Source organism: Thermobia domestica, chromosome 16, assembly GCF_964235325.1.
Source record: "Thermobia domestica chromosome 16, izTheDome1.hap1.1, whole genome shotgun sequence".
Classification (NCBI taxonomy): Eukaryota; Metazoa; Arthropoda; class Insecta; order Zygentoma; family Lepismatidae; genus Thermobia; species Thermobia domestica.
Genome location: NC_137469.1, coordinates 134,037,502 through 134,049,986, shown reverse-complemented (window position 1 = coordinate 134,049,986; position 12,485 = coordinate 134,037,502). Strand labels below are relative to the sequence as shown.

Sequence of the window (12,485 nt, the reverse complement as noted above, 5' to 3'; positions counted from 1 at the left end):
TTCTCCTTTGGACGAAATGTCTTTTGGACGAAATGTCATTTGGACGAATTGTCCTGTGGACAAAATGTCCCTGGACCAAAAGTCTTTGGATTAAATGTCTCTGGACGAAATGTTCTTTGAACGAAATATCTTTGGACTAAAAGTGTGGCCACCCGGTGGGTCAGTGAGTAACGGTGACTGGTGTTTCGCAGTAGGTCACGTCCTTTTGACCCACGATCCACTGACCCACTCACAAATCTTGACCCATTTCACCCACTTACCAACCGACCCATTGACCCACTCCATCTTTGATTTTAACATGTCTTGTTTCATTTAAAAGACGAAACATACATCCACATAATTTTTTCATCGATTGCGGAGGTTGGCTTAATATCATAGTTGAAATGGTAATTTCTTCTGAAGGTGAGAAATTGATATGATTAAAAAGCCCATCTTGCAGTGGGTACAAATTACCTTCCAAAGTTATTAGAAACGCTTTCTCGCCCCGAAAACTATGAATTCGACTATTATTTAAGTATTTTTTGAGAATTTATTTTTAGCTCTCCCAGGCCATCATCCTGTGAAGATGGGGATGAATTTGGATGTAACCTTTATTGGGGGCAGCACTACCCATCTCAACGACCGAGAAAATTATGGATAAAATACTAAGATCAGTCGTTTTACATTATTTTTACATGTCACACCTCCCAAGTTGCATAACTTCATACTACTACAATATTATCTTCTTAGATTGAAAGTAATATGTCCCCCAAGTTTGGTAAAGGTTGTCCCAGACATTCCAGAAATACGCTGGAATATTCATTTATACAGAAACATTAAAATACATAGAGCTGTGCGAGCAATGTCTTCGATGCTGCCCTTGTAAATTCAAAATCCATCTGACATGTTCGTTCAGAAATGTTGCTATTTATCTCGGTGATAACGAAACCATGGACTCTACACTAATATCGGTCGTTTTGAATCTTTGTATATGTTACTCCCTTCGACTCTCCTTATTAGATGTGCTGGGGGATCTTACTCCTACTGGAAGTTAAACTTAAACTTAAAGGTCATCAGAACTGTTCTCGATGAACTTGGAGACCACGAAAGATATGAATTGTATACTAACATTGGTCATTTTCAATTATTTCTACATGTCACAAATTTCACACACTCCTTCGGGGTGTTAATGGGGGCTTAACTTACATGGCATCTGGAGTGACACTCTTTATCTAAGAGACCCCCAAAATTATAGATTCGACACTAATTTCGGTCTTTTTTATAATTTTGATGTCAGCTTCTTTCATTCCTCCTAGAACAGCTAAAAGATACTGTCACCGCTAGGACTAAATTTGGTCTTAAATGGCATTAAAATTTCTAGACTACCAATTAATTTAGCGAACAGTGCTGCACTTAGAAGCTCGGGGTCCCTACGCACTTTTGCTCTCGGCGCACCCAATAACTACATATTTCTCCGCCCCTTGATCCCTAACTTACAAATAAAACTTAATTAGTGAATTTATTGCAGTTAAATACCACTCACTAGATGATACAGCTACAACTACGTAATAAAAAATAAATGGGAAACATGTTCTGAATTATTTTTAGATTTCTTACGCTATCATTAAATATATTAGAATAGTAAAAGAGGATTGCTCATGAAATAGTATATTTACTCTCGATATTTTTAACTTTTTCATACGAAAAAAGATTAAAATTTTAAACTTTGCGCTCTTCAAATATGTTGCCCTCTAGGCATGGGCGTAGTTGGACTAATGGGAAATGCGGCACTGAAAACTTACGTTTCGACTCTAATATCGGTTGATGTCGATATTTTTATGTCGCTACGTAACCACCCTGGGTGCTAATGGGAGCTTAATTGGAATTGAATTGAAAGCAGAACTGTTTACCTAAGCGACCACGAAACTATGAATTCGATACTAATATCGATCCTTTTCTAGCATTTTTGATATGTATCCCGACAGTACTCTTTTCCAGATTATAAAAAAATATGATTAAAATTGCTCTAGACATATCAGAATTATGTTGAAACACACACATACATCCACTTTCATATATATAAATACAGAGTGAGCGAGCGGGAAAGTGAGAGAGCGACCAAAGGCATCACCACTTCCACATTGCAAAAGCATATATCAGGTATTGAATTGAAAATCTATGTAAACACCTTCTGCTGTGGCATGCTTCATAAGGACAATTCCAGCCTGCTCACGTGACCTTTGGGGTTCCTGAATTTCTTGCGGGCGTTCCGACTTTGGATTCTCTGTTTATACCCTCTTTTTATGCCTCAGATAATTTTTCAAGAACATCAATGACATGCTGTATTACGAATGTTGAGAAGTAACCTCTATATGACAAATAGCTGCAAATAAATACACTAAATAATTCATTTACCTTCCATGGTTTTCATACTGCGAGCACTGGAGTTTCCGAACTATATCATGGCGGCAATTTTGAAACTGGTGCTTCATATAAAACATTTTTTGGTACAGCGTTACTTAGTTTTCCAAGACCTTTCGAACGAGGTATTATTCGACCCATGTTCCCATTTGACCTTTCAGAGTTACCCCCCATTACCCTCATTTACGGGCGGCGGAGAGGGGTACTTTTGGCGGAATTGGTTTTCCCCCTTAGCAATATATAACGTGTACTTCAAGCATTTCTTCTATGTTTTATCATTTTTCAGATATTTCCGTGGATTGATTAAAATGGCCCACCCTGTATATATATATATATAGTTAGTTAGTTAGTTTCATTTCTTTATATAATGAAATGTAATGCCATAGTGACAGTTTGAGCAATAATCTCTGTTTTGTTAAGGACTAGAGGATGAGAATTTTATATATAAACGAAAAAAAATTAGTGATATTAATTCCAGAAATATGGATGATGGAAGTCAATGTGCTGATCACACACAAAACAGCTGAAATCCATTTCCTTGACCATAGCTAATTATGGACTACAATTGAAGAGAATTCAATTTATTTTGAGCTGTAATCTTATTCATAGTTTCTATTAACATTCAAATCTAGAAGTTTTACGCTTGTAAAATTCTACTTCATTTTTTGATTGACAAGAAATAAATAATTAAATACTTGCAGAATATCGAATCACACCTTGAATTGTAACCATATGTTTCTTTCTACTGGAGTCCTACCTGATCAATAAAAAAAAAATAAAAATAAAAAATAGCGACATGAAGATTCGAACATGGGTCGCGGGAATGGGAATTCTCCACGGATCCAATGAGCTACGGAATAAGATACACGACACCTCTACACTATAAATGTATGGCTATAATCGTAAGCTTCACGCTGTGAAAGAAGTTTTTTCTTATTTTATTAAGTTTTACGATATTTCTATAGTGTCTTGAGTGAACTGCAAAGAGATAGATCATGCAGTTATCGATTTGGTTAGGAATTGAGCTTTAAAAACTTTTAAAATATTTAATTAAATCGCGATGTGGTAGCAAGGAATGTGCAGCGATTTCATTCTAATAAAGGGGCAAAACATAGTGTCCCACGGAAAACATGCATTTTCTTATGTGACAGAGAATACATCACTTGGTAGCAGAGGCGTAGCCAGGATTTGATTTAAGCAGGGCCGCTGGCTAAATATTCATTTCGGGTGTGTCCGGGAATTCACCGCGGGAAAAGTTTGAATAAAACCACAATCTTAGGCCTCATATTAACAACTTTTACAAATGTTGGGGGTTCCAGATCTCCTGGCTACGCCACTGCTTGGTAGCATCCATTATTACTAATCATAATCAGTCTGATCACTTCCACCTTCAGCCATAATTTTATTCTTCCAAGCCAAAAAGAATGCATTCGTTCTACGCATTTGGCGCTCTTAAAAGTATAATTATGGTATAATTAAACGTGTGATTTTGCCATTTGAATGTAAATTTATGTCCCTTACTGACCAAAACAAATCTGTTGGGCGCAATCTGCTTCCTAAGCCTTGCGTGTGTGCTTACCTCTGTTCCAAATAGAAAATTTAGTTTAGGTATTTTCTGCAAAACTATTCGCGAGATATAGAATTTCATACTCAGTACTTCTGTTTACTTGGTACGGGAATTCCTAGAATTGGAAATAATTCGTTTGTCTAAGTATAATAATGCAGAACAGCGCTGAATAAATGTTTTGTGTTGCTAAAAATATATGCAAATTGTTAGGAAATTTTCTAGAGAGGTGGAAAATATTCTTCCCAGGCTGGCACAACAGTAATTATGTTAGTGCCAAGGAAAGAAAAACTAGAGACGGGGAATTTGCCTAGCTTCCCCCTACAAATAAATCACTGGTCATAGTGGACCCTTTGTTCCTGACGTATGACTGTCTGTCATTCTGTGTGGCTCCGTGGATGAGTGAGCAAAGGCGTGGCCTGGTAATCTTAGGTGTTAGGGTTCGAGTACGGTCGAGGAAGTTGGTGTTTTTTTCATTGTTTGTTCCCCATATCTTAAGATGTTTCTCTCCCTCCCTCATCATCTGACGCTCTCAACTGAGTTCTCCACTTGAACAATTGGTAATGGGATGCTCTCAGGTTCGAGCGAGCTTTTACTTGTCTACTTACAAAATCAAAATTTTCGACAAAATATGGATGCTATCCGATCATTTTGTCTCGAATTCTGAATTTGCACATGTGAGTGTATTTCTCCTTCATCATATTTGCATCTCCCGTTTTCCTATGTTGTCAGTTATTACATAAGATGGCTTGGGAGCAAGATTTCAAATCATAAAAACGCTCACTGTCGGTAAGCATTTGATTAAAAGTATATGTTTTTATACTGTACGAGGGGAGCATTCGCTCTTCCTACATCCCCCTGAAGAGACGGAATATTTATTCAGGTGCTGCAAAGTCATTTCAGATCAAACGACTTAAAGAAAGTTCAATCCAACAGCAACAGGATTGGACTTTCATTTTTTATCTTCACGAATAGGAGAAATATCAAGTAATATATTTGCCCTAAGTACTAAACGTCTGAGATTCATCTCATTTTGGAGAAATAATGCTGTAGACGGTAGTGGGAATTTCGCCCAAGTGTACGGGAATTTTCATTGCCTGGCGATTATGCCACCCGCCTTCTTTTAAAGTTAATTCGGTTGCAATAATTCCCGGCAAATACTTCGGACTCAGCTGGTGGAGCACTTTAGTTATGAATCTCCATATGGCTGTACCATTTAGAAGTGTCCCTCACTGTACATTGACTCTTAATATTTTTCCTATTTGATGTATAGTTCGCGAGATATTGGCTTGTAACATTTATTTTGACTCACCCTGCATATGAAGTGGGTAAAGGCAGAGAGTATCTGCTTATTGGTCGGTGCACTTCTGAAAAATTAGCTTTCAAAAAAACTTATTTTTGTTTTGTAAATATATTACTCACACATAGTCGCAGTCTCAAAGCGGTGAATCATTGCAGTATAAGTGTAAATTCGTTGCCAATCCGCCAACAACAGCCGCCGCTGATCCGCCATGTCATTGCTTGAGGTCATCCAGTTATCGTCTGGCGTTTTGCTAATGGAATGCACGAAGAACATACGTAGCCCATGTATCGTCCAGAAAGTATTAAGATATAGCAATGACAAAATGTACAAACATTGCGCTATATGAGGGAAAAAATATGTAATATGGGATATTTCATATCTTCTAATTGAAACCAGAGAGATATTTTTGCCGTGCTTTCATCTATTTCTAACCTGCTGTGAAGAGTAGTTGGATATTCTGTAAATTTAAAAATCTTACCTGTATATTTCGATAAGCATGCCATTCCAGTAATGTTGCATTCTTTCTTGCCCTCTGGAAAAGAAATATTATTTCATGAATAAGTAATAGAGCATTACTGGAGCATGAATAAAATGTTCATCCTACATATTAGCCGCTCGAGAAACATACTGATATGTCACTTGTTCTAACTTGCGAGAAACTTTTAAGAGAAGGATGAACATTCTTATGCAATTCAATGCAATGACACATACCAAAGAAGTTTCTCCGGGCATCTGCAGGTACATTTCTGAAATTAAAGTAACTACATACTATTCTGTAGTTGAATCCCAACCTATTCCACCTAATAACTCAATTTCACCAAAAGTGGCGCTTATCATTATGTTCGTTCGAGCTGTTCATATGTTATTGATATAATATTAGTGATTCAGTTACAGTTACATTTTAAATATGTTTCTGATATTTTTTTTCAACCTATTATTCAATATGGTGTACATTTTCACAACACTACACTTCCCTAATACATTGCAATATAGAATCCTATTAAACTTCAAATAAAAGTAGAACTCCAAACTTTCACCTTATAATCGCATTTTGACATTTCATACCCCTGATTGAATCAATATCTAGCTTCAGCATATGGGGTTTACTTCTACTTGTCCTTACACAGAAGCTTCTGGTCTTTCCAAGCCCTTGCACCATTGGTAGATGCTCGGGTTACTTGATGGTTCCTTTCGGAAACGCGTACGATAGTCTTTACACCAGTTTTGTCAGTTTCATAACAGCAAATTCGCAATACAAACGCAGAAAATTTCCAAATTAGATACAAGATTTCCTAAATATTATTTCAGGCCATTGAAACATAGTAGCAACAGCTGTGTCCAAAACCTCAAAAGCGTGAGATGACTATTTTCCAGCTTGTTTCATAGACTTTAATTCAACCCCATGTTGTCAAACGAAAACAATGATAATAGATCTTCACAATAAAAGATTCTTTACATGGCTCTGTGTTATTCTAGTTGTGTCAAATATTGACACACGCCCAGTCATCGAAGTTTAGAGTAATACATTATGGGCTGAAATACAGCGACAAGTGTAAGAACTTTCGAGGCAGATGATAGCACTTCTACTAATGTAAATTTTGTCAGGAAATTCATACCTTCACGAAACTATTTACGTGAAAGACTATAACCAGTATATTACGTTGTTTGCTACTTGATATAAATGTAATATATATATATATATAGTAAAGCTCTGCTCATGACCAAAATTAAAAACCAATACAAATCTTTATGTAAGTTAATTAGTTGTTACGTTCTTGAAGGAAATGTGCGCGCTACAAATTACATTGTAAGTTTATCTTCCATTCACAGAATTTTAAGTGACTGATGCGTTTGTTAAGTCGTTATTCTTAGCAAATGAAAGGTTTAGTTGAAACCTAACGAATAATGCAGTTTCCAAAATTAGTATTTCAATAGCTTAGTTCAGAATGTGAGCTGGCATGTCACTAATAATCCAGAGTATAGGATTTATATCTAGGAAAAGACTGTGGAGCTGTACCTTCTTTCGCATCCCTTCTTTCATTCACCGAGTTCTTTAACTTCGACCATTTGTTAATTTCAAACCGCCCAAAACGGCTCAGTCAAACCCGTAACACCGGCCCAGTATTAACTGCAACACCGAACTTCTGGTGTTAAAGCAACACACTAAAGTGGTAGTCATCCTGGACCAGTGGTAGTAAGACTGGGATGTACTAAGTGGGAGGGATGGGACCAAGGGAGCCGATTACTCTGTAAATTTGGGGTGTCCATTCAGATGCAGAAGGTATTATATATATATATATGAAGATTTTAAGACAAATTGCACTCAAATTGTCAAATATTGCATATTCATAAATACAATAGGGGCCCACATGATCTTTGGGAGAGTCCGAGCCCCTTCGGCCCCCCAGGATCGGCGCCCTTAGATGGGACCAGGTTATTATAAAATAAGTATTGCTCTTCAAAGAATTCTGGAGACGAAATCACTTGACAGAATACAACCCATCTCTGTAGGAGCATATTTGGAAACATTCAGAAGCGATTGGTGTAGAAAACAAAATTAGTTTCAATTTTCGTCACTAGAGGTAATTATGGTGCTGTACAACGCCAGAAAGTGTAGCATGGAAGAAAAACATTAGTGATGCTAAGTAATAAGAAAGGCTGTAATTATCTCTCCTGCCGATTTCGTGACATTGTTGAGCTATTAACACCCCGTGGGCAGTGGCGGACTTACGGCGAGAGTTTGGACTGAAGCTTCCGTTAAACTTCCAGGCTGTCTTACAAAACAAACGAAGTAAATGTTAGTCTTTCTTATGCTCATAAGCGTCGATCTCCCTCGCCCCCAAGTTCAGCATTTCAAAAAAACAAAGTCCCTTGTGGAGAAACCCCTCCCAAAATGTTGTTCCATCGCTGCCTGTGGTTTAGTGGCAGGAAACGTAAAGCGTAAGAAGGGAAATGCAAGTAAAATGGAAGTCAAAACCCAGAATTGGGAAGGAAGCACTTTACTGAGCAAATAACGGCACACCACAATGAACATAGAGTACTCATGGCTTAATGTCCATCTGCGGAATGAAATATGGGATACTGTTCAACGTGAGCTCCATCCTGATGTTGTATGAAGAGAATTCAATCTACTGCATAGTCAACTGCAGAACTCAGTTGAACTGCAGTAATGGCCTGGCCACGCTGGATAATGTTCTAACGCAAAATGTTCAGAGTCGGAACGTGTACCTGATACACTAAGACTTTTTAGGTACCTCCACATCCAAAAGTCATATGGAGTTAAGTCGGATTATCAGGCTGGCTATGGAAAGGAAAGCAACGGCTAAGAATCCGGTCTTCTGTGAAGTGTAAGCGAAGAATCTGCTGTATGTTATAGTTGATTCGAGACATCTGCGTTGCTGCAACTGTGGAATAACAAATGTGGTCAACATGTTGGCATATCTCTGTGAAGTGATGGACCTTGTCACTGGCCCATTTGGACCATCGTCATCAAAGAAGTACGTTCCAAGGATAAACTGGGTAGTAAACCCACAGCACACAGTAATTTCGATGAATGCAGAGGTACTTTGCGTATTTCATATGGGGTTTTGTTGGCCCATGTGCGGCAGTTGTGGGTGTTCATTCACAGTCCCGTGAAGGTAAGTCCCGTAAGTGAGCCTCATCACTCCAAACAATATTCCACGGCCAAGCATCGTCTACTTCAATGCATGTACGAAATGTAAATGCAAATGTCATACGAGCATCGGCATCTGCGAGACGCAAGTGATGTTTGGTTTTATCTTGTAAGGATACCAATGCAGCACTTTGCGAAAAATTTTCCATACAGTTGAATAGGGCAGAAAAATTGACATTGCTTTCGTACATACCACGCTACTGTTACTCACGATTTCTCAATTTCGGCAGTATTAACATTTTGAACTTCTTCCTGGCCCGTTTCCTCAAAACTTTCTCACCATTCTTTTCACGCACATGGTGTAATGAGACCACCATGTAACCTCTTTTGTCAGCGATATTGACGAATGGCACCAGCACTTTTATTTAACGTATAGTGAAGTTTCACTAACAAGGCTCCTGACAACGTCAGCAACATAGTTGTTCTCTTGGTAGCCATTCGTAACCTGGTTTTGCACTGCAATACAATACAGATGCTTACTCACGACTGCATGTGCTTCAGTGATACGGGTTCGAGCACCACTATGTGCCAGAAAGAAACTGCTCTGACCTAGCTAATGTAGGAGTCCCGGACTCGATTCCCGGTGAAGACACACGTGGGTCGGATCCCATGTTAAACTATAGGTCCCGTCCTTAAACGTCATCATCATCTCATACGAAAGCAACGGTAAACCACTATGAATTCACTTTGCCCAGGGACCTTCACGTCAAAGACCTGCCTTCGGGCAGAACTCCTCTGCCTAATCTGGAAATAACACATCACTACACCACAGGGTTATTAATAGGACCACAAACCAATGCCACGAACTAATATTTTCCTGAATTTTGGTGAAGGTTGCAGTTTATGAGCATAGGACAGACTAATATTTAACTTCGTTTTGTGTGATATCCCGGAAGTTTAAGGGGAGCTTCAGCTCAAACTCCTCCGGTAAGTCCACCACTTCCCATGGAGTGTTAATGGCGCAACAATGCCACATGACCCACAGGAGAGATAATTACAGTGTTTCTTATCATTTAGAACCACTAGTGTAATTTTTCTTACATGTTGCACTTACTTATCTTTAATAGCGAAAATTGGAACTAGTTTTGTTTTCTAAATCAATCGCTTCTACGTGTTACCAAATACACTTCTACCAAGTTTCGTTGCATTCTGTCAAGTGGTTACGTTCCCAGAGTTTTCTGAAATGTAATACTTATTTTATGATAATCTGGTATTTTGTTAACTTACCTTTGTTAACTATTTTTAACCTTTGCTTTGTTACTTTATACCAGTTCCTCCTTGTTTCTTTAGTATATTCCGACTTCAATCAGGTTCTCTTTTTCTTCATGAGGTTGATAGCTACCACTGTTTAAATGGATGAATGTGACTTCTTGTGTGTGTGGGGGGGGGGGGGAGATTAGTGAAAGCAGAAAGAATTTTAAAAATTCCATTTCGAGCTTAGTTTAAAGACAAACACACGCATTTAGGGCCCATGTACAGAATTCTCCGTTTTACGAAGACATCTTGGTAACGGACAGCACTGCCTTGCAGCTGGCATAGAATTTGCACCCCACAAACAGCTTTTTCATAATGCGGGGGGGGGGATTTAATTTACTGATCATAACATTTTCTTGGCCACCGCCAAAACTATGCGGGCCACCAACATCAAACTTTCACGAGATATATCACTCAGCACCACCAATACACCGACCAACTTTCATTAAGATATCTCAATATTTACTTTATATATATATATATATATATATATATATATATATATATATATATATATATATCTGTTAACATTTTGGTATAAGTTGGCTACCGAAAAAACTATTAGGGCCACCTGTTTCAAACTTTCAAGAAATATATCACTCAACACCGCCAATACATCCACCAAATTTCATTCAAATATCTCAGTATTTACTATATATCTATATCAAAAATCTCTTAATATTTTGGTTTAAATAGGCCATCGCCAAAACCATTAGGGCCACCAACTTCAAACTTTAGCGAAATATATCGCACTACAATGCCAATACATTCCCCAACTTTCATTAAGATATCTCAACACTCACTATATATATGTATATAAAAATCTGTTAAAAATTTTAATATAAATTGCACACCCCAAAAACTATTAGAACTACCAACTTCAAACTATGAGGAGATATATCACTCAACACCACCAATACATCCACCAACTTTCATTCAGATATCCCAATATTTACTATATGCCTGTATAAAAAGCTGTTAAAATTTGGGTGTAAATTGGCCACCGCCAAAACTGTCAGGCCAATAAAATCAAGCTTACACGAAATATGTCACTCAACACCATCAACACATAAGCCAACTTTCACTCAGATATCCCAATATTTACTATATATTTAAATAAAAATGTCTTAAAATTTTTGTATAAATTCACACCGCGAAAGTTGTTAGGGCTACCAACTTCAAACTATCACGAAATATATCACTCAACATCGAAAATACATCCACCAACTTTCATTCAGATACCTCAATATTTACTATATATATATATATATATATATATATATATATATATATATATATATATATATATATATATATATATATATATTATATATACTGTATATATATATATATATATATAATCTGGTAAAGTTTTGATATAGATGTTCCACCCAAAACTGTTAGGGAAACCAACTTCAAGCTTTCACGACATATATCATTCAACACCGTCAATACATGAACCAACTTTCATTCAGGTATGTCAATATTTACTATATATCTATATAAAAAATCACTTAATATTTTAGTATAAATTGGCCAACGCCGAAACTGTGAGAACAGCTTACTTCAAATCTTCAAGAAATATATCGCTCAACACCGCCGATACATCCACCCACTTTCATTCAGATATATCAATACTTACTATATATCTATATCAAAAATCTGTTAAAAAATTCGTATAAATTGGTCACAGATAAAACTGTGAGGACCACAAACTTCAAACTATCACGAAATATATCACTCAACACCGTCAATACATTCACCAACTTTCATTCAGATATCTCAATATTTATTATATATGTATATCAAAAATCTGTTAAAATTTCAGTATAAACTGGCCACCTACAAAACTATTAGGTCCAACAAAGTGAAACTATCACGAAATATGTCACTCAACACCATCAATACATCCACTACTTTTCATTCATATATATCAATATTTACTATATATCTATATCAAAAATCTTTTAAGACTTTAGTATAAATTGGATGTCGCCAGAACTGTGAGAGGCACCAACTTCAAACTCAGATGAAACGTATAAACCGAAACCCCCAATACATACACCAACTTTCATTCTGACACCTCAATATGTACTATATATCTATTACAAAACCTGTTAAAATTTTAGTATAAATTCGCCAGCGCCATAACTCTAAGAGCCACCAACTTCAAACTTTCAAGAAAGATATTACTCAACACTATCAATACATGTAGTAACTTTCATTCAGATATCTCAATATTTACTATATATCTATATCAAAAATCTGTTAAAATTAGGTATAATTTGGCC

The 12,485-nt window shown here is 36.9% G+C and overlaps 1 protein-coding gene across 1 annotated transcript in view; it reads right to left on the bottom strand.

The window, feature by feature from the left end:
* Positions 1-12,485, bottom strand: part of LOC145673429 (sodium channel protein Nach-like) — a 429,808-nt gene that overhangs the window by 95,224 nt on the left and 322,099 nt on the right. Inside the window, exon 6 of the mRNA XM_081743125.1 lies at positions 5,746-5,799. Coding sequence (XP_081599251.1) covers positions 5,746-5,799 — 54 coding nt within the window. The remainder of the gene's footprint in view (positions 1-5,745; positions 5,800-12,485) is intronic.